We start from the raw sequence: 24007 nt of genomic DNA on the forward strand, positions 1-24007 counted from the left end.
TTTTTTTGTAATATTACAAATAGAAAATCTATCAAAAGTCTTGTCAACTCAGATACACTATCTACAAAGGAGAATTTAATATAAATTTATTCTTGCTCAACAAGCAAGATTATATTAATTTCTTCAATTTAGATGTACATAGAATCTCCATTTGTTCGTGGAGACTATCCAATTTGAGCTTTTTCACTATTCCAACATGGATTTTACACATTATTGTATTACTAAGAATTTGCAATTTAATTTTTAGGTGAGCAAACTTCGAAAATTATTTGAAGAAATTGTGAAGTTGGAGTAATAATAATAATAATTTCTTCAACTTAGTGATTTTTTAAAGTATAGAATATCTATGAAGTATGGGGTGGGTACATTTTAAACCTAACAACAAGAAGATAAAAAGAAATCATTTGTTTATGCTTTAGTGCATTTGTGTGCGTAAAGATTACCATTGTGATATTCTCTTTTGCAGCTACTGGCTTTTGAATACCTCCTCATCCACTTTGTTCGTTGAGAAGAACATCAAATGGTTACAAAAGCAAGAGAAAATGTTAAGTTTACAAATGGATCCACTAATATTCATGAAATTTTCATTTATTTTTTATTTTTTATTTTTTTATTTTTTCTTTTGGTAATATGAATGTACTATTGGAGTTCTATTGGTAATGGAAATAATTAACACGAGGAAATAAAAAACCCCATAACCCTATGGTATGTTAATTATCTTAATTGCAGCAACAGTTGGAACGAGATCTTCTCAGGTGCATCAGCGTCTCTAGTGCATATTAGATGGTTGGGAGGCATTTCGTGTATATGCTCCAATATTTTCAATTGTCCCTAGAAACGTTTTTTTAGAACGATACCAAACAGAGCCTGAGTCTGCCATAGCCGATAAGTGGGTCGTGGGCTCGTCTCTAGAGTATTACTATGGACCAATTGTGCATCATCGTGATGGGACTTAGATAGTCGGTGTGGGTTGGGCTCAATTTTGGGCTTGAGTTAGCTTGTAAATATATCAAGTACCAGTACAAGCCCACCCACAAGCTACTGACTAATTAAAAGGCTTAGGTGATTATATGACTGCAACTAGTCGGCTCGGCCCAAACCTCTCCAGCGCAGCCCAAATTCGGTTCAAGTTGGGGTTGTTGACAACCTTTTATGCAATTGGAATCGACCTAATAACTAGCCGACGAGAAATTGAAAGATAATAATAAAAAAATATTTTATTACTATTTTCTTAATAATATTTTAAATTCCAACACCTCGGTCCATTGAAATCAAAGTGATAGAAAAGTGAAGTGAACTTTATAAGAAATTGAAAAATAATAAAAAATATCTATTTATAAATATTTTCTTAATGCATATTTTAAATTTCAAACCAAACCAAATCGACCTAATAGCCAACCGATAAGAGCACATTAGTCCTTCTACAAAAGAAAAAAAAAAAAACACCTTAGTCCAACCTGATACACAATCTTTAAACCATTCATCTTCATGGGCTGATTTGATTGTCCAATTGAGATCGAAGACCGATTCAACTAGATCAAAATTTGATCAATCCAATTGACTAACCTGATATTTCACATCGTAAATGTGTTCATACTCGAATTGATAATAGTATAAGACCTTAAATTGATAGAAATCAATGAAGTCCGACATGTTGACATGAGTGCTTCTAGTTCTAGCCCTTTTACTTGCGTTAGGTTACAACTTAAAGACGCTTCTCGTAGATTCCAAAAATCAATAGCACAGAAACAATAATTATAAAGCGTTGTACTGGGATAAAAATTGTCTGCAATTATAATCTTTTACAATTCTGTACAATACTTCCTTGAAAGGGTGACACGTGGGCAAAGTGGTTTGAACGGCTCAGATTAATTCTATATTGATCCAACTCTAAATTAATAAGTTGAAGTTGGATCAATGTAAGATTAATCTGAATCGTTCAAATCATTTTATCCACATGTCATCATCTGAAAGGATATTACATGATATTATACGGATAAAGAATTGAAGACGATTTTTATCCGCTGCATTACTGGATGACGCATGATATATAATCCCTTGGGATTCCGTGCTTCGAAGTTGTATCCCGTACGTATAGAAGTGCGTAAAGCAGGCGTTGTGAGCCACGTCGGCAGAGTTTTAAAGCAGACGGCTGGTCTCGGGCCTCTCGGCGGATCAGAAAAGCGGTGGGGAGTTCGACAAACACACACCGCTTTATAACATATATATGTGGTCGCGAGGTTTATATAGAAAGAAAGTTTCTCTCTCTCTCTCTGTTCGATCTGAAAGGCGGGAAAATATTCAATCCCGGGATTCTCCTTTCACACCTTCGTCTCCTCCGGTGCTTCTCTCTCTGCAGATCCGAATCATTCTTTTATGTTATTCACCGCGTCGAATTGCTGTCGAAGTTGATGGATTCTGTAAAAAGTTGAGGTGAGCTACTGAATCGAAATTTCTCTTTTTTGCCCCCCTTTTTTTCCTTTACTTTTTTGTTGTTGCTTGGCTGAATTAGGGTGGAGATGACTTGATACACAATCTTTTCTGAGTGACCTAGAAATCTTGACTCCGGAAGCTTGCTTTGGAACGATGATACTCTAGTTATTATTATTATTTTAAATGGTTTTGGTATCGTGTACTTGGTTTATCTAACCCTAGATCGTAGTAATTGGTCTTATGGTAGAATTTGAACCATGAACAATGCGGGATTAAACTGTGAGAACTTGAAATGGACAGCTTCTCGTTAAGTGCGTGGAGTGGCTTTAGGTTACACATTGATGTTGTGCTGCGCATGCATTTAAACTTCATTTTCAGTACCTCCAAAGGAAAGAGCCGAAACTGAACATTTTCGTGTCTCAATGTCATCCGAGTGGATCTAACTTGCAGAAAGTAGGATTTGTAGTTTCACCCGAAGCATAAGACTGGGAGCCCCAACATTTTTTCACTTGTTCCCGCTGCTGCTCCCGGTCAGTAGCTTGGCATTTTGGTAATTTGGTGCGCTTAACTTGGTAACAGCAACTAGGTTGGGTACCTGTTCAAAACCAAGGGCCTAAGGTGGTGGCAGGTTATTTTAAATTGTGGCTTATAACACTGAAACATTCACTAACTCAAACCCCCAGTCTGCGCCCATCTTAAAAAGGAAAAAAAAGAGAAGAAGTTAACTAACTCAAATTTGATCAACTCCAATCGGAGTACCATCCATTCAAAGTTGTCACTGCCCTTCGCAAAACAAATTCCAAGGAAGACCTTTTCTTGTATAGTTGCATGCTAAACAATAGGGAATAGGAACACAGGAGCGTCGGCTGTGGTCTAGAATGGACTGAACTCGTTAAAAGCTTTTGTGAACTTAGAACTCATACCAACACAGGAAACTTAGGTGAAATCAATTTGACTGTTGGAGTGGGAGTTGGAATGGCTTTTGGATGTACGTAGAAGCAGCGGAGGGATTTGAATTGTCAGATTTCGATCTTCTTAATTTCAAAATTTTACTTAAAAAAATAGATGGAGGAGATTTAAAAAAAAATTAAAAATTTATTGTTGCAGAAGAAATTGTATCATGTCTTCTGGTGTCTTGGTTGACCACAGAGAAAGCAAAGAAAATGGGATGTCTACCTTTCTTTGACAAATTGAGAGTGCACCGGTCGATTTACTCGATTGAATTTGCTCTCATTTTGTCTTCATACTCTAGCATATGGGCTGAAATTCGAAAGTTTACAAAGAGGAGATGAGCTAGGGATGAAGGATAAAGACGGGATAGAAAAGAAGCTATTGTACCCAAACTTCCTCTGTAAAATAACAGCCACGCCCTTCTCTTTCATACTCCTTTTATTATTTCTAACTGTATTTATATGGTCTATGTATGAAATGTACTTTTTTATTACAAAAATATCTACTTATCTGATTAATTATTAATATAGAATTAACTTATTATGCGGAAACAGATCTAATATGAATTTGCATCCATGGTCTGTTTTCTCTCTAAAAACCTTTATGATGCTCTTGTAAATTGTTGATTTTCTTCCCTTGTAATAGAATTCAAATGCCATCTTCCATTAGTTTTTATTTTCTCCCACCCATTCGCAATATACTGAGGATGATTCCAAGTCCTATGTGACAACATAAAAATTATTGACTACTTCTAGGAGTTGGTTTCACTGTTAACTTGTGGAAAAGTGAATTGATGATCATGTTGCATTCCCTCGAGGCATGAAGAACATTGGAGCAGATCACCAAATATGGCATTGGAAATCTTGCTTTTTAGTCATCTTTTGAACATATCATTTTCTGGTTTTGAATATAAGCCTCTAGTATGATTTCTATGTGCATTGTATCAAATTCAGAATTTGTCGAAATGATACTTATCTGCTACCAGCACTGAAAAAATCGATGGTTCCATGCATTGAAAGATGATGAGGTTCATTTCATGTATATGAATTTTTGCTACCCATTTCACTATTCATTTATATTTTTGGATTTGTTTGTATTTCTTTCTTTTAAAAATTAATTGATAACAATCACTATTCCCTTGTAGTGGTTTTATATGGAACAGGTTATAAATTATCAGAAGTCTAATTGATCTTTCTTGCAGGAATCTCAGTTAAATAACATCCAAACACATCAGAACTTGCAGTGGTCTTTTACTTTGAGCAGGTGACACTTTGTTATTGTCATCATTTTCATTGGTGTTGCTTTGGTACATATATCGTCATTTTAATTCTTCTGAAGCAAAAGTGTGTTTTGAAGTAAATGCTTCCATGTGGTGGCACAACTGACGCTTACTTGGACGACAATGCTTGTATACATATATTGCAGATGGAGCATGTGGATGCTGATTCTCCAGCAAGGGAGAACAGTAATACAAGGGCAAGTTCAAACCCCATTAAAAGTACACAACAAGGAAACCATCAGCTCGGCTATGGACACAGACAAAGTGAAAGCACACCACAAGAAAATATTCAACTTGGCTCCGAACAGATACAAAGTGAAAATACACCACAAGAAAGCTGTCAATTTGGCTCCAAACATGTACAAAGTGAAAGTACACCACAAGAAAGCCATCAGCTTGGCTCCGAACATATACAAAGTGTTTCTGTGGAAACAATGATGGTTCGAGGAGCTGATTCTGCTGATATCAAACTAGTGGAACCTGCAGCTAAGGATGCAGCAAAGAATTGTTCTAGGTCTTCAAGCAAGATGGCTAAAACCTCCCTTGGGTCAAGAAAAAGAACATATGTGTTAAGATCCTCAGTTGGTAGTGCTAGAGTTCTTCGGTCAAGGCCTCATGGAGCCTCCAAAGCTCCTGTTCATCCTGTTCCAGTAGACAAGTCTGCGAATGTTACTGCTGAGAGGAAGAAGAAAGAAAAAAAGATAAAAACAAGTAGAAAATTGAATGATGAATTCTCAAGAACTAGGAAACGCTTAAGATACTTGTTGACTCGAATGAGCTATGAGCAAAGCTTGATCGATGCTTATTCTGGCGATGGTTGGAAAGGACAAAGGTTCGTATCTGGTAGAGTGAACAGCACATCTCATTCTAAGGGTATTGTTTTGGTTATTGTGAGAATGACTTTTTATTTATTTATTTATTTTTTTATTTTATTTTAAGGTTACGCCATTGACTTCATAGTTTTGTTATGCTTGAATTTCACTGATTTCGTGGTACGAGTATGTGCATGCTTCCCAACCTTGTGTTGGGAAAACGTTTTGTTCTCAAAATCCCATGTGAATGTGACGGTACTATTGGATAGAAAATTCTTGTCCTTACAATGGTTTTTTTTTTACCTTTAATTTTCCGGTGACTCTTTGTGCACATAGTTTTCCCAAATGATTTTGATCCAAAAAAATTTACAGACATGAGGGTGTTCTGAAGGCTTATAATTGTTTCTTTGTAATATTCTACTGTCATGTATACCACGAGTAATAGTGGCTGCTTCTTATAGCATAGGCTCTAAATTTCAACTTGAGTATGAACTTTTCTTCTTATGGAAGTGGAAGTATTTCTGGGAAGTTTGAGTACATGGAAATCCGGCAGAAATCATGGAACTACATGGAATTATGGAGACTATGGAACTTTTAAGTGAAATTTCAGGAAATGATAGAATAAGTAACAGTGCACTTAGGAACCACTTCAAAAGCAAGACAACAATCTCTATAGTGTTGCTTAGTACTTATTCGTACTACTTGTTGCGCATATCTGAATTTCTAAGTTCTTTCTACAATTGGCCCATAAACCTAATAGGTTAAATACTGTATTAAAAAGTGTTACACCAAAATAAATTATAACTTCTTATCATTTTACTTTTAGCAGTACATAGTTGATGGTACTTACATGCCACCTTGTCATGGCATTTAGATCATTACCCCATAAATATTTAAGAGGCATTTTTATCATCACATCTGAAAGACCTTGCTGAGGTGTAAGGTAGTCAAGGTTTAGATCTCGATCTCGATCTCGCCCCATGTTTCGTTGGGCCAAAATACGGAGATATGGTTTTTTTTCCCCAGTCATCTCGTTGGTTGGTCTTGGTGACCATATGGGCTTTTTAGTCCCTGAAACTTGTCATTTATCCTTTTAGGCCTTCTAAACACAGTGGAAACCTCAGTTTTTTAAAAAATCAAACCCATAGTGGTACTTTGACTTCGGACCCTTCACCGTAGGCTATTCCACAATAAAACCAAACAACTATTGACTATGTTTCTATGAAAAAAATGGTTTTGAGATGTTTTTACCTATAACTGTTATTGAGAAGAAAAGATCTCCAAATGTTGATGATGAAGTGATAATCTCCAATCTCTTATTGTTGAAGTTAATTTATACTTAGAGGAGAGATTTAGCAAGAAAAACCATCAAAAGCTCACTTTTTCTTCATAGCAGGGAGAGAGATGTCGAGTTATGTCGAGTTGGGTCGAGTTGAGGGTCAAAATTATGTATATACCCCATGCGGCTTGGTCTCGAGTCAAGACCGAGATATTCACTGAGATCTCAACCTAGATATTGTACATTTTATATATTGCATGTGCTTTCGTCTTGCCAAGCCGAAAAAATGAGTAATAGCAGGATCTTGGACCATGAAGGTAGTTTGCAAATTTTTCCTGGGCCTACATCTTTCTTTTTTTTTTTGGTGGGGGGGGGTGGGGAGAGGATAAGTTCCTAGACCAACATCATCTTTATTATATCCTCTCTTGATATCTATATTCTGTTTATAGAATGGGGCCATTTTCACCACTTTGAAGGTTAGTAATATTGCCATCATCAATGTATGGTACAATCTTATTATCGTTAGAAAAGAAAAATATTATTTTCTAGTACTTTCTGTTTTCACTTGAGGATTTGCTAGCATGAACTTCCGTAGAAGTGGTCAAAGTACTTCTGTACAAGGTTCAAGATTTTGACCGGTCGAAACTGAAATGTACTGTGAAATGACCAAAATTTCAGTTGAAACATGGTCCATTTTGGTCCAAAAATCAAAATGGCTATTTTAGTGGTTAAACATTTGAATTGTGTCCTAAAATTTAGGGCAAGCCTATTTAAGTATGATTACCTATATTCAAACCATTGGATTGAAAAAAAAAATGAACAAAAATGGTAGTTTGGCTTTTGGACCCTATGTTGCTAGTGTACATAGTGTCCTTCTGTCCTACACATAATTTAGAAAATAGCACAACACAACAAGCATAGTTGTCACGGCGTCATGACTACCCAAGGCGGTGGAGGGGTGGCTAATCGATTTGGCGATGAATCGCCTGCTATGGCGGTCAAATCGCCCATTTGCTATTTTTTATTACCCCTATTTTCTAAAATTATTTTGTATGTTATAATATATACCTTATGGCATAAAAAATCAAACAACATTAAGCAACGTCAAGTTATAAAAGTCAACATAGTCACACTCACATCGTCATAAAAAATCAACATGACTTATTGACATTTAGAGAAATGCTCTTCTTCTATAATAAGTTTTATTGGTCAAATGATTTTATTTTTAGATAAGACTTTTTGTATTAGGTATAACACAAAATTAACTTTCCAACAAGTCTAAGATTACTTAAATCTGAGTTGTTATGACAAAGTTATGTTCCAGTCAAACTTATTTTAAAGTGTGCGAATGTTTTTAAATCGCCTGAATGGAAATACTTTTATTGACATCAAAACAAAAGATCATTTTACTGAACTTTTGGTTTTTAGCAATGTTCTATTATGATAAGATTTATAAAATTTTCAGAATTGAGAAAAGCCTTAGCATTCGAAAGTTGAAAATCTCCCTACAACCAAAAGTCTAGTTTTTGTTTTTGGACCGGGGGGTTGACTTTTTATCCTTTTGGAATTTGATTTTTAAACTATTTTTATTGGATTCAAATAGGGGGTATTTGCTTATTTATGAATAATATCTTCAGTAAATGAAATAAAAAAAATATAAAAACATTTATTTAAAATAATATTTGGTATGAATAAGGGCAAAAAATATAAGGCAGCATACAATGTAATAAGGCGACAGTCGCCTAGGCCCCAAGTGACGCCTTGACAACTATGCCAGCAAGTTAGGAAGATCTTAACGACATGGGGTTGGCTACATGGAATGATGGATCTTTGCCCTCCAAATGGCTCTATCTGAGGTTATACTTGGGTCAAGACCTAGACTATGTATGTCATTCTTCATTACTTTTGTAGTCATTTTAGGTTTATCCCTAGTTCTTTTAGCTCCTTCAATCTGAATCAGATAACTCATTACTACAACATTCCCAAGCCTCCGCTGGACATGGTCATACCACCTCAAATGACTTTCATGAAGCCTTATCAATTATCATTTATCGGGGAAACTTCCAAATCAACTCTAATATGTTTATTTCTTATTTTATCCTTCCTAGTTTTGCCACACATCCATCTTAACATCCTTATTTTTGCTACACATAGCTAATTCATATGACACTTCTTTATTGTCTAGCATTCTACTTCATACATCATAGCTGGTCGTGCAACAGTCCTATAGAATTTTCCTTTAAGCTTTAAAGGAGTACGTCAGTTATCCAACACTTCGGTTAGACCTCTCCACTTCATCCATCCCACTTTAATTCTCTGTGAAACATCATCCATTATACGACATTCTTTATTTATGGTTGACCCCAACTATCTAAATTAATCATTTTGCGGTATCTCTCTTTCCTCAATTTGTAGTATATTATTATCCTTTATAGTGTGACTAAAGTTACAATCATATGCTCCGTCTTCGATCTACCTATCTTACTACTCATTGTTTCCAAGGTTGGTCTCCATAACTCCAACTTAGCGTTAATCCTTGTTTTGTTATCTCATCCATCAAAACAATATCATTGGCGTAGAGCATACACCGCAACATCCCGTCTTGAATGCTCTTGGTTAAATCATCCATGATAAGCGCAAAGTCACAAACAAATAAGGGCTTAAGGCTGATCCCTGGTGTAACCCAATCATAATTGAAAATTCACTACCTTGACCTCCCACAATTTTCACATTAGTCACCACGCCCTCATACATATTTTTGATTATATCTATATATTTACTTGGCACCCCTCTTTTCTCTAGTACATGCCGGATTAAATCTCTAGGGAATTCGCCATATGCTTTTTCTAGGCACTCCTCTTCTCTAGTACATTTCGGATTAAATCTCTAGGGAATTTTTCATATGCTTTTCCTAGGTCAATAAAGACCATATGACGATCTTTCTTGTAGAATCTATATTTTTTATTGTGCCTCCTCCATAGGTAAATAGCTTATGTCGTGGATATACTTGGCATAAAACTAAATTGGTTCTCTAAGATATGAGTCTCTCTTCTCAGACGGGCTTCAATAACCTTCTCCCATGATTTCAGAGTATGACCAACTAGTTTTATGCTTCTGTAGTTATTGCAACTTTAAATGTTTTATGCTTCTATAGTTATTGCAACTTTAAATATCAGCTTTACTTTTGTAGATTAGAACTACAATTTTTCCTTGAGTTTATAATCTTATTAAACAGATTGGTTAACCAAGATACCCTACAAAATCCTAAGCTCTTCCACCTCATCTGGGCCTATTGTCTTGCTTACTTTCATCTTCCTTAAGTCTTTTTTAACTTCAGCCACTCCAACTTTTCATATATATATATATATATATATATATATGTATCTATGGTGTGTGGTGTCTTGATGAATAATATAATCTTCAGGGTCATTTTTAATCGAACTATCTCTTTTTAGTAGGTTGCAAATATTCTCTTCATAATGTCCTCATACTTTACTCGCAAGGATTAATCATTGAAGTATCAGTATCGGTTGGGGAATTTAAGACGTATCAGAGCGTAGCATATTGGAGATACGCTAAAGATACGCACAAAAATGGGACAAGATACACATGAAAATACACCTTTGCATAAAAGACAATATAAATAAGCAATATAACATGTATCATGTAAATACTAAAATGGAGAACATCGTATCAGGAGACGAGTGCATTCAATTGAAGTTGTTAAAAACAGGATGAGGTTTCTTACGTGTTGTAATAGTCTATTGTCAACTTTTTGAGAATTTTAAAATCTATAAACAAAATTGATGCTATAATTTATGTTTGATGCAATGTTTAGTTTGTTTTACCTAAAGCTACTCAAACATAGCAAAAAAAATAAGCAAAACAAAGATTTGATTGCAGATTTTGAATGATTCAAAGCCCCAAGTCCAAGAAATGAAAGGGAGATCGGTTGTGCAATTGTGCTTCAAATTTTAGAAACTTAAGTACCACCAGTGAGAAGAACATGCTTTGTTTCGAAAGTGAATGGTTTGTAGATTACGTATCTTAAGTATCAGAACGTATTGATGCGTATCAGTTGGGTATCAGTGCATATTGGTTGAGTATCGGTGCGTATTGGTATGTATCATATTGATATGTTAGGATACACTGCATTTTTATAAATATTGCATTGTATTGGTCTGTATAGTATCGATATCGGCCGATAGGATACGATATGGACCGATACTTTAAACCTTGTTTACTAGTACTCTTCCATCATCACTTTTGATACATCTCACATGGTTGAAATCTTTACTCTTCCTTCTCTCATTTTAGCTATCTTGTAGAGAGCTTTTACCCCCTCTTTTGTGTTTATATATTATTATAGAGGTCATCATATTTCTTCGCTCTAGTTATCCCCACAGTCTTTTTAGCTTTGTTTCTGGTAGCATTGTCCCTCTTTTTATCTTCTGCCTTTCTAGTCCTTTGCCATGTCTTAAAACAAGCTTCTTGGTCTTAATGGCTGTCTAGACCTCCTTATCCCACCACCAAGTCTCCCTAGGGGCTAGGCTACTACCATTTGCTTTCCCTAGGACTTCTTTGGCACCTTCTTAATTTAAGTCATCATCTCATTCCATATCACATTGCTTCCTCCAAGTTTCACTTTCCTTGTATGAACATTTTATCAATAAAGTACCTAGGGAATCTCCTTTTAATCTCCACCACCTTATCTTATGGTACATAGGTTCCCTCATCTTACACTTTTGCATACTGAGGCACATATCCAAGACCACCAATCTATGTTGGGTGGTTAGGCTCTCTCCAGGGATAATCTTACAAAGTTTACGCAACAGTTTATCAGCCCCTCTAGTTAGGAAGAAATCAATTTGGCTGGTATGATGCTCACTTTTATAGGTAACTAAATGGTCCTCTCTTTTTTCAAATAAAGTGTTCACAATGGATAATTCGTAGGTTACCATTAAACTATATTGTTAGCATATGTCTCCCATGAATGCTAGTGATGATCTTCTTGCGGCTCTTGCCATTGTTTCTTTCCAGGTTGATATGCTTCAGTTAAAATAATTAAATGGTCTATTTTTCTAATAGCATTGGTTGATCATATTATTACTTAATACAGGCTCCATTGCATACGTTGTACCGATGCTGATTTGTCATCTGTTTAACCAATCCAATTGATGGTCTAGATCCTGGATGCGGCTCAACTCACTCCCTAATCCTTATTCAACTACTTAAGGGAAGCTACACACATTGGGTTCTGCCATTCTACACTAGTTGAATACATACATGCTGTTAAATATGGTTGCCATTCTTTTGAAGTAAATTTTCCCCTCCCTTGATCCTTTCAGTACCTCCAAGTTGCACCATTAGATGCCTTACTGGTACATTTCTTCTGTGTTTTTTCCATAAATGGTTGAACCATCTCACTTCAGTGTCCTCCTCATGTTGCTTAGCTGCTACTTACCATGCTTCAATGCTTTCGTTCCTGTTTTGCGTAGTCTTTTCCATAGTTGCTTGATGACCCATTCTCAAGAAGCATGTTCCAGGAAATTCCGCATATCCATTTTGGGGGAGTGGCACCAAGGAAGCTGAAGTGTGCTACTTGTGTGGATTCTCCATTTTTATTTCTTGTATCGTCTCCAGTACTCATTTCTCTTTATTGTAACCATGGTCTTGTGCCTATCCATTTAAAAAACCTCATCTAAGCTGCATTCATTTTATGTATGTGCTACTTCTTTATTGCCTAGCAGATCTTGGATAAAAGTTTTAATGTTCTAATGTTTATCCTAATGTTCTGAGAGTGGTCTTGGGTTGGATATATCTAATGGTGGTCATCTATTGATCCATCATGGCAAATGAATTTCTGCAGTGCCTGGGTGGTGGCCAACTTCAGGGTCATTACTGTAATGTTTCTGACTTCTCGGCCTTTCAAATTGAATTTTGCAAGTCTTTTTGCTGGTAATGAAGATTGGGACGTCTCTGTTTACTTACTTGGCTATGGCTAAAACTTCTGTTCTACACTTCTCTGTGTCTAGCTCTTCTTGCTATTTGCATGTTTCCTGTTCTTTATATTAACTGCTCCTATAAATCTGCAGTTCAGAAAAAATTAAGCCAGAGAAGGAGCTTCAGCGTGCCTCAACAGAAATTTTACGTTGCAAACAGAAAATACGCATTTTATTTCAACATATTGATTCTTCGTGTGCTGAGGGAAGGCTTCAGGAATCCTTATTTGATTCCGATGGACAAATCTACAGTGAGGATGTAAGAGAAGTCCTTGACCTCATAAGCTTTGTCTCGTCTTCTTTAAATTTTGTTATCTGTTGTTGTTTAGTGTTTCATTCTATTCGTATGATAGTGGATGAGCAGTACTCCTGGAACAGTGAATGCTTAGATATACATCCATCTTGTGGCAGATATTTTGTGCCAAATGCGGATCCAAAGACTTGACTACCACAAATGATATTATCCTCTGTGATGGAATGTGTAACCGTGGGTTTCACCAGATGTGTTTGGACCCTCCACTGTTAAAAGAAGAAAGTAATTTTCAAACAACTCAAGTGATAAGTCATTGTTGCTTTAAACTAGTGGTTAGTTTAGTAACATGTTTCTAGTTTATGCTCCCTTGTTTTTCTGTCATGTAGTTCCTCCTGTAGTTTAGTAACATGTTTTTAGTTTATGCTGCCTTGGTTTTCTGTCATGCAGTTCCTCCTGGAGATGAGTGTTGGTTGTGCCCTGGATGTGATTGCAAAGTAGATTGCATCAACTTACTTAATGACTCCCTAGGAACAGATCTCTCTACTGCTGATCATTGGGAGGTCAATTGGGAAACCCTGGTTTAGTAAATTTATAATTTTGTTCAACCTTTCCATCCTTCAGTGTTTCCTTTTTTCTACGTGCAGAAGGTTTTTCCTGAAGCAGCTGCGACTGCAGCTAGAGATAAGCCAGATGATGACTTAGGGCTGCCTTCAGATGACTCTGAAGATGATGACTACAACCCTGATGGACCACAAGATGATGGGAAGGCCCAGACAGAAGACTCAAGTTTCGAGGAATCTGACTTCACTTCTGCATCTGAAGACTCTAGGGCTTTACCGAATGATGACCTTTATTTGGGGCTTCTTTCTGATGATGCAGAAGATAATGATTATGATCCTAATGCTCTAGATCATGATGAACTGATTAAGAAGGAATCCTCAAGTTCTGATTTTACTTCTGATTCTGAGGATTTCAGTGCTTCAGGTGATGATAGCATGTCTTTTGGTGTTGTTGAAGTTGCTGAATCATTGTCAGTGGATGATGCCAAATCCTTCATAGGTTCAGGTGAGATATCCAGTGATTAGAAAGAAAAACCAATCAGTAAATTCTGAGCTTCGGTCCTTACTGGATGCAGATCCAAATGCCACACTTGTATCAAGGAAAAGGAATGTTGAGCGGTTGGACTACAAGAAGCTGCATGACGTAAGTTCCCCTATCTACATTCCTCTCTCCGTGATTGTTATCTGTTCATGCTATATATGCCTTCCTGAGCACTTGGACGCATATCCTATCAGACAGATGAAATGGAAAATGGAAAAAAAAGATTGTTCTTTTTTTCTTTTTTCTTTTCACTGTTCTTAGGGCATGAATGGATTAAACATCTGATTCATTTAAATCAACAGAAAGTCTTATCTGGAACCTTGGCATGGCATGGCATGGCTTTCAACATGGAAATGTTTTGGTTGATTAACTGATTATAAAACATACTGTAATTTCTTTTTTAAAGGAACAGATTAACATAGTTGACTGAAACATTGAAAAATTTAGTTGTGGTTCAGGTAACATTCGGTGAAATAACGATAATATTTCAATCAAAATCTGTAGAAAATGATATTTTGAACGGGAAATATTTCCCCTGAAGCCCCATACTGCATCAAGGCTCATTTTAACCTTGAGTGTATAAAAACTCACTTCACCTAGACACAAGTTTTTATTATTTATTTATTTATTTTAATTTTTTTGCTTTGAAACAGAGATTTGAGGTAGTTTTGCACATTGTCCTTTTCTCTATAGTTGTAGTTCTTTCTAAAATTGATGGAAACTTATGGCATCTGCATCAAAAGAAACTAGTATTGGTGCATTTTACATAGTTCATTGATTTTTTGTTGATTATGTTCATGAATTGAGGGAAGCTTGGGAAAAAACCCATCTCACCATGACTTTTTCCTGAAAAATATATGTTTAGACATTTATTTGTATGTGTTATTCATTTACGGTTGATCAATTGGGTCATGGATTTTTGTTTTCCACTTTAATTATACTATTATATTTATCAAAAGTCATTTAAAATTTGACAGAATTATCATCTATTACAAAGATGAAATGTAAATAGGCAAAACTAACACTGTTCATAGACCAAAATTATAGTGCAATTGCTAAAGCATTTACCTTCGTCCCTGGCGCACACACATACGAAAACATGTGGTAAAACCATAAAGCTATTGCTTCTCAATTTTATATGTTTATATGCTTATATTTTCTTTAGTGTCAAAGTAATTTTAAAATGGAAATTCTACACTAAAACAAATGGGAAGTATGATGATTTATTTTCAAATCAATTTCTAGAGTAGATATGAAGCCTTTACATGCACTACTCTGGGGACGCAGGAATTTTGCTGAACCTCGTAAAAACTCGTGTTGTGGTTGTGGTTTCTATTGTATGTTACTTGCTTTGTTGTTAAAGTGCTTGTGGATTGCAAGATGATTGTGCACACCTGGAAGTGCCTATGAGAAGCGGCTATGTGTGTGTGTGACTGCATACAATGCCAGCTATATTGCCACATTAGTTGTATTGGTAGAAAAGGGAAGAAATTTTGCTGCATTGATTCACCCCCGCTCAATAACAGCCATAGTTCAACATCTTCAACGCACAATCAACATCCGTCCTTGACCCTGTGAAAATTGAAATCATTGGTCATTCCACAATTCAATGGTACAAAATTTGCGGTAAGGAATCTATTGTTGAAGTTGCAATGGGAAAGCACAAATTCAACTGGTTTAATAAAAAAAATCAACTAATTTACACTGAATCCATGAGTGGTTCTTCAATGATAACTAGAGCCATTTCGTCTTCCGTCGTCAGAGACTCATCTTTGTGCTCTTCTTCCAATAGCTTAATGACTAAGATCCTATACGATTGAATGTGATTGGCAATTAGTTCTTGGACTCTTTACATTGTCACTGAGTTTCTTAGATATTCGCTTCAACCGTTTGCAAGTTCTGTTGCACAAGTTGACGTTAATGGCGGATTGCAAATAAAAAGCTAAGATCAATGATATTAACGGCCAGGTGTGGCTTTGTATGAAGTTGATGCAGATTGGATAATGGAGGATCTGCTCGTAGTGGGAAATAAGGCTGTGTTTGGTAGCCAAGAGAAGAAAAGCAAAGAATTTTGTACTTTTTTCTTGGTTTAAGAAGTTCTCTTTGTGCTTGGCATGCCCTTAACCAATAGAAGATTCAGTTTTTGAATTTCAAAATTCACATTGGGAATTGTGAAATGTTCTTTTGCCTCCAAAAAAAAAAAAAATCTTACAAAAAACACAAGTAAACATGAAAAAATACAAAAGGTTTTTCTTTTCTTTCTTCTCTTTTAATGGTAATCGAACATACATACTATTTTTTATTTTCTCATCATTTCATTTCTTTTCTTTTCCCTTCCTTTCTTTTCTAGATTCTTTTTTCTTTTCTTTTCTTCTCTTGGTTACCAAACACAGCCTAAGAGAATAAGGAGAGAAAAAAGGAAAGAGAAATTGTGGTAGAGAGGAGAGAGCATTCAACTTGCTTTTCAAAAGCAAAACAATTCTATTCCATAAATCCAAATCTTGGGTGAGTATTAGCTCCTTATATCTATTTATAAACAAACAAAAAAGTGATAGTTACTTTGACACCCCCTGTACTATGGCTTGGTTGCTTGACACCCCAAACTATTGAACATATTACTTGAAGCCTCATGAAACCTGACGGTGTTATTCTGTTGAGAGTGGTTGAAATCGTAAAGACCATTTTACCATTATGAGGTTAAAGGGTGTTTTTTTTTTTGTGTGGGGGAGGAGGGGTGGGGATAATTACTTGGACACCCCTTGCTTGACACCCCAAACTATTGAACATATTACTTGAAGCCCCATGAAACTTGACGGTGTTAGTCTGCTGTTAGTGGTTGAAATGCAAAACCTTAGAGCTGAATATGCCCTAATTTTTTATATGGTTTTGTGACGGAATTGATTTGGAAGATGGATGAAAAGGGAATCCATTCACCCAGTAATTAAATCGCTTTGGGTTTTATAAGGTTAATACATTTAAAGGTAAGTTGGTCATTTTAACCTCACAAGTTTCAGTATAACTCATAAGGGTAAAATGGTCTTTTCTATTTCAACCACTAACATTAGACTAACACTGTCAGGTTTCATGGGGCTTCAAGTAATATGTTCAATAGTTTGGGGTGTCAAGAAACCTGGCCATGGTACAGGGGGTGTCCAAGTAATTGTCATAGGGAAAAAAAAAAGCAGTCCGACTGACCTAAGTTTCCTGCTTGACTCAAAAAATTAAATAACAAAACAAATAACAACTTAAATAGATAAAGAACCACCTTATATGTAGACTCTTTAGAAAGAATGCTACGCTAGCTCAAAACTAACATTATCTGCTCCGAAGTAAGCTGAGCCCATTACAAATAAATACTCTTAAAACCAAAGCCCATAACCATATACTATCAAAATAGGCCTGATATAAAAGTTCAACCGCATCCAATGGTGGTGATCATGCTGCATTAACAGCCATGCCTAGCTGGTGCCATTTCAAATGAAAAATCCCAGCGGATTCATAATCAATAGGTCTTATGCACCACAAAAGACCTATTCTGGATTAGCTGAGCCCCTTTATTCAAAATCAATAGAAAGCTCCTTTAAATCCAATTCACAGCCACTAGGGTTGTCCACTATGTTGTAGACACCTTGGCTTGGGATTTTTATTTTCCAGACATGGTGGACAATGCTATTTTAGGAATTTTATTTTAAATTATTTTTATTGGATTCAAGTAGGGGGTAATTGTTTATTTATGAATAAAATCTTAAGTAAATGAAATAACAAATATAAAAAACATTTACTTTAAGTGATATTTGACATAAATAAGAGCCAAAACACTAAGTGACATGCAGTGCAATAAGGCGACTGTTGCCTAGGCCCTAGGCGAACAGCCTAGATGCCAACGTGTCTGACAACTATGCTTTCTTGTATGATGGATTGGCCTACTTCATTCCTTGGATTCAAGAGCTTTGCTCCTCCTAAATCTTCGGCTGTACACGTACTCTCATCTTCAATAAATTTCCTTGTTACTCCCCCAAAAAAAAAATGTGTTGGCAGGTCAAGAAGAATTATCATGGAGTACCTTTAAATGATCTCAAGAAACATTGACAATGAAGTTCCATATCACTCTTGTCCCAGTGTTCAACTCCACCATAAAACAAGCTGATGAAATTGTAAATATCACTAACAGTGTATCAGGAAATATAATTCGCAGCAAATGATGGCATAAAATATTCCCTGCTGTTGGGCAGTTTTTTTTTTCTTGGATGGGTTTATTATCAGTTGATAATTCTTTGAAACATATCAGCAAACAACCCCATGGGATGTTCCATAACCATCCCTATCAGTGTTCATTGGAAGAAACCTAAATTACCAAAATATGCCTCTAAAAATCTTCTTTTTAACCAGATTCAAAGTGCCGACATAAACTTACTCTTCCCAAAACTTAAAGCTATATCCCATTTTGTGATACATTCCCTGCCTTACTGTAAGCCACCTACTCTGCCCATTCTTGATCTCTATCATGAATGGAACCCCAGTGACTCTGATCCATCGGATGGCTAATTGGCAATGGAATCCTTCCTCGTTAGTGGGGAGCTCATGACAACTGTTAAGCCTTGAAACTGAGAGGTAATTTGGGTATATAGGATGCTCCTTCATCAGTTCCCCCATCTTTGCACAAAACAATTTTGTTGTGCTTGGAAGGCCCTTTATGATTTGGCTGCATTATAGTTGACGTGCCTTCTTTTATGCATCAGGTTTTGTGGTCCTGTATCTTTCTTTCTTGTTAATTAAATATATTCTTTGGTATAGACTAAATGCATCTGCATGATATCAGCAGCATGGTGTTTTCTGGCTTTTATCACCTTATTGTTTATCATTTTCCCGTGATTTTTGAAGGAAACATATGGAAATGTTCCTTCTGATTCAAGTGATGATGAAGATTGGACTGAGGGAAATGCATCAAGCAAAGGGAAGAGCAATCCTTTGGGGAACTGTACCATGTCACGGAAAGGAAATTCTTCAAGTACTTTGAATGAGACAAGTAAAGATATAAAGCGAAACTCAAGAGAGACTCAAATTACCCCAGAAAGAAATATTCGTCAGAAGCTTGACATTGAAGGTATAAACAAATCAGTGCGCTGTAAGCATAAAGATGGTTCAGAAGCTTTCTCTTCTGAGAAATTGGCGACTGCATCACCATCAAGAAGTCTTGGAAAAGTTGCAACTCAGGTGTCATTTTTATAATTTCCTTTCCCCTCATCCTGCCAATTTCCATTGCGTATGATGAGCTTACTTTCCATGTGCATGAGTTATTATTTTTCTCTCTTCTATTAGTTACACTGGCCAGCAGAAGAACATGTTCTTCCAATCGATTTGCAGTACTTTTGTTCTTTCTGATAGCCTGATAGTGTTGGTCCATTTGATTGGTTGTTTATGATTTTGTTTAAATGGTGGTCTTGAGCAGAACATGTTTGGTTGTCAAATATTTTTCTCAATTGGTGCTTGATCAAGTCACCAAGTTGCTTTTGATTTTGACCCTTGCTCCAGTAGAAAAGAGAACCAACTTGGTTATGGTTAAAGAAGGCCCAAGCATGGTACTGTTTGAGTTTGTCAGGAATAAGTTCATTCCAATGGAAAGATAAAACTTTGTTTAGTGATTGTCTAATGCAGACATTTAAATTTGGGCTAGGTTTTAGTATTAGTTTGGGTTGTATTGTTTTAATGAGCTGAAATATCAAGTCAAAAAATAGTGTTTTTAGGGGGTGAACATAAGTTGTTATTTTATTTGTGGGTCCCATGTCTAGACTCCAACCTTAGGATGTTATCTTAGCTATAAGAGCCCTATTGTTAGTTATATTAGGTTAGTATGAGTTTTATTAGTTTTGGTGGTTTATTTAGTGTAAGAAAGTGTTAAGGAGTCTTTATGAGAGTCAATTTAGGGATGTTTACATTCTATAAATATGTAACCATGCGCTTCTACGATTTGGAATTTGAATGGATTGTTTTGGTTTGTTTGGTAATTGCGGTGCTGGCTGTATTCTCTCTCTTCTCTCGGTTTGGTAAGGGATCTCCTCTCTCCCACTTATTTCTTCTCTCCTAACCCAGCCCACAGTTAACTCTCTCTCATTACTTCTTTTCTGTTATTATCTGTTCTTACCTGTCCTCTAATTTGTTTCTCTCCCCCCCTCCATGGTAGGATGGTTTTCCCCTTCTATTTCTCTTTCTATTTCCTGTAGCTTATCATGTATCGGAGCACTCTCATCAGATCTTATATGATCATTTCTTACTTTATCCTTCTTAATTTTTCCGCACATCCATCTAGACATCTTCATCTCTGCTGCTTCGAGTTTATCTACATGATACTTCTTAACCGCTCAACAATCCGCACCATACATCGTAGCTAATCGTATGACTGTCCTATAGAATTTCCTTTAAGTTTAAAGGAATACGTTAATCACACAATACTCTGGACACACCTCTCCACTTCATCCATCATATTTTAATTTTCATTGAAACATCACAATACTCCGGACACACCTCTCCACTTCATCCATCTTACTTTAATTTTCTTTGAAACATCATCCTCTATGTCACCTTCTTTATTTATGATTAAGCCCAAATTCCTAAAATAATGAATTTGCAAAATCTCCCTATCATCAATTTTCACTACCACATTAACTACCCTAGTGTAACTAAGGTTACACATCATATATATTCCGTCATCATTTTACTCAATCTTTAAACCTTTTAATTCAAAGGTTGATCTCTATAACTCCAACTTGGCTTAAATCCATGCTATCCACCAGAACAATATCATCAGCAAAAAGCATACAACAAGGAACCTCCTCTGGAATGTCTCTGGTTAAATCATCCATGATAAGCGTAAACAGATAAGGGCTTAAAGCTGATCCATGATGTAACCCAATTGTAATTGAGAATTCACTACCTTGACCCCCCTCGCAGTTCTTACACTAGTCACCCACCATCATACATATCTTTAATTATGTCCACATATTTACTTGAAACACTTCTCTTCTCTAGTACTTGCCAAATTAACTCCATAAAGACTCTGTCATAAGGTTTTTCTAAGTCAATAAAGGGCAAAGACCATATGAAGATCTCAAGATCCTTTGTGCAATCTCTAAATCCTTCCATGAGTCTGTTAGTAAGTAAATAGCTTCTATCATGGATCTTCCTGACATAAAACCGAATTGGTTCTCTGTAATAATAGTTTCTTGTCTTAGGTGGATTTCAATAAACCCCCTGCCATGTTATTATGGGGAACTTCTCCCCATAATAACAATAAAGTTGGAAATTAAATATTCATTCAAATTTAAATGGGAGAGGGATAGGTATGCCGCCGATATCAAGTATGTTAGCGGATAGCACCAATAGGATCACATGATGGAGTATCATTCAGAAAGGATATGATGGTCATTTCAGAAAAAAAGGAAGAGAGATATAGACACAATGGGTGCTAGCATACTTGATTATTGACGGCATACCCAACCTTTTCCCAATTTAAATATATCAAAGATAAAGTCAAACAAATAATATTGACTAGAGAAAGAAAATTGAGTGGATAAAAATTCATTTGAGAATATTGTAAAAAAATTGATTCATTGAGTAATAATAAGAAAATTAGCAATTAAAAAAATTCATTCCAAGTTCAAATATATCAAAAACAATAAAAAATCGCAAAGTGGGTAAGAAGTCCCAAAATTTTGGCTGAAATTGGAAAATTTTCATATTAAAATTTTCATGGTTTTGAATTTGTCCCTTGAACTGAAACTGCAATTTTGTAAATAATTTTAGTATTTGGTCCCTTATTCCAAACCTTTTTCTATTATATTGTATGAAACCTAATTATATGTTCTCTCTCCCTCTCTAAATGAGCTGGATAATTTTATTTATTTTTTATATTGTCACCCTGTAATCCAAATTATCTACTGTAACTTCACCCTAGTCATATCTTTTTTCTGTTTTTCCCCCTGGTTGAAAGTCATATATCTCAGCTGTCCTTCATCACATTTTAAATGAACTCGTAATAGTAGCGGGTGAGGGATGTGAAACATGTTTCTCCTTACTTGGAGTGTTTGTCCACATATATTTTGGTTGGAGTTACTTCAACTCTTCTCATTTGTACTCTATTTCTATTCAAATAAAGCAATTTTGTAATGCAGAGGCTTTCTGAGTCATTGAGGGAAAACCAGTATCCTGATCGATCAACAAAAGAGAAATTGGTGAAAGAACTGGGAATCACGCTCCGACAGGTTCGCACACCTTTATTTTATTTCTAGTTGGAGCCAGTTACACTAATTTCCAATTGTGCTTTTCTGGATATTTAGGTTAGCAAATGGTTTGAGAATGCACGTAGAAGCTTGCGCTTATCAGCAAATATTGGAGTCAGCAAAGCTGAAACCGTTTCCCCAAATAAGGAGAGCATCCTGATGCAATCCAAGAGAAAGGATCTAGAGCCTGAACCTGATAATGATGCTGAAGATAGAAGGTCTAGTAAAACAGGTTCTGCTGAGGCCATTGATACAGAATGTTGCAGCGGGAATGACCACTGGAGGAAATCTGTGACTGAGGAAAGCAGTCAAAGGAAATCTGCTACTTCAGAGTCCAGAAAGATGAGTCAGAAGGACGATGAAGAATCAGATGAGAAGAATAGTGTGGAGATACCAAAGAAGGATACTTCTGAGGAATCACTGAAAGACCAATCAGCCTCAACAAATGACCAGACTCCAAAACAAGAAGTGATGCAGTCTCAGATCAAGACTAGAAGTAGAAAATCTGCTGCATGACTTCCTAAGAAACCAAATCCTCTTTTAGGGAAAGAAGAAGGGGGGTTGGGGATGGCTGCTGCATGATGAGTTGGGGAAGTTTGGAGAAATAGCTGTTGCCCCTTATCTTCATGATGGGAATTTGCCTCCTTGAGAGCAGTCTCTTTGAACAAGAAGCTGTGTAGATTTGCCTCCGAACTTTAACCCAAATTCCCTGCATTATTGAGATCTGTCCTGTTATATAATCTGGAGGGGTACTTTTTACAGGATTGAAACTGGGCTTGCCTTGCCCTGTCCAACTTAATGATGCCATGGGGAACTGTCTGACAGCTCGGGTATCTCTCGTTCAATCTGAAGTACTCAACCCAAACTTATCAACCTTGGTGCGAAGTGTGTTCATGTGGGGAATAGGCATTGAATCTGTCGACAACCTCTTCTGTTACTAATTATAAATTCAATTTGAGTTTCAGCTGAGAACATGTGGGAAATCGGCAACGCAAATATTAAACTTTCATTTCTGTTTGGTAGGAGGAGGATTCCTTGGATAGGTAATTTGTCTATTTATTGTGAGCCTTTGTAACAACTGGCCCATAGGGCTCTTGTATCTTCCAAGTCTTTGCCCTTGTAATAGAATTGAACCTTCAAACGTGTTTTAAATTAATGGAGTTGTACTGTGCTTCAGAGAATTCTTCTATCTTCATAGGAACTGACTAGTCCATAAAAGTCATTTGCATTGGCTGAGAGAGCATATGCCATTACTGGCGTGTTCTGTAGCTCATAGCTCAGCTTGCATAGTTTTTGAACATCGATTTTCTAGTGATTGTTCTGTTTCTAAAGCATCTATACATTCTGAGCTCTGATGCTCTTAAGAACTTTTTCACATTGAATATAAATCCACTGTTTTAAAGATTGGAATCGGGTCGATCGAATTGGTTTTGCATTGGAATTGGTCATTACCAATTCTGATTCTCGGCATTCTGCAGCGGCTGATTCTAGGGTTTTTGAGAGTAGAATCTGCAGATCATTGGGTTTTTCAGATCTGAGGGACTGATTTTAGGCTGATTCGACCCCATTCCAAGTTCGGAATCCTTGATACGGTACTATGAAGTTCCGGGTAGTTGTAATG

At 36.2% G+C, this 24007-nt stretch overlaps 1 protein-coding gene across 2 annotated transcripts; it reads left to right on the forward strand.

Annotated features, from left to right (window-relative positions):
• Window positions 1-2131: 2131 nt before the first annotated feature.
• Window positions 2132-23567, forward strand: LOC122073337 (homeobox protein HAT3.1-like). 2 transcript variants are annotated; one of them, XM_042637911.1, is made up of 11 exons: window positions 2132-2433; window positions 4586-4647; window positions 4810-5495; window positions 12850-13015; window positions 13168-13291; window positions 13457-13569; window positions 13654-14074; window positions 14145-14212; window positions 18992-19324; window positions 22279-22368; window positions 22444-23567. In XM_042637911.1, exons 3-11 carry the CDS (start codon window positions 4810-4812, stop codon window positions 22900-22902), a joined length of 2460 nt encoding a protein of 819 aa, XP_042493845.1. In that variant the 5' UTR covers window positions 2132-2433; window positions 4586-4647; the 3' UTR covers window positions 22903-23567. The 2 variants fall into 2 exon arrangements, with proteins under 2 accessions (XP_042493845.1, XP_042493846.1); XM_042637912.1 differs by lacking the exons at window positions 2132-2433; window positions 4586-4647 and adding an exon at window positions 11874-12712 and having other exon boundaries at window positions 5358-5495.
• Window positions 23568-24007: the final 440 nt, after the last annotated feature.

This window comes from Macadamia integrifolia, chromosome 3 (genome assembly GCF_013358625.1).
Source record: "Macadamia integrifolia cultivar HAES 741 chromosome 3, SCU_Mint_v3, whole genome shotgun sequence".
Taxonomy (NCBI): domain Eukaryota; kingdom Viridiplantae; phylum Streptophyta; class Magnoliopsida; order Proteales; family Proteaceae; genus Macadamia; species Macadamia integrifolia.

Excerpts from the sequence above, each read along its gene's own strand:
- LOC122073337 (XM_042637911.1), top strand. The coding sequence starts at position 4,810 with ATGGAGCATGTGGATGCTGATTCTCCAGCAAGGGAGAACAGTAATACA. Across the intron at positions 13,570-13,653 it reads CTACTGCTGATCATTGGGAG|AAGGTTTTTCCTGAAGCAGC; the intron begins GTCAATTGGGAA and ends TTCTACGTGCAG. Across the intron at positions 14,075-14,144 it reads CAAATCCTTCATAGGTTCAG|ATCCAAATGCCACACTTGTA; the intron begins GTGAGATATCCA and ends TACTGGATGCAG.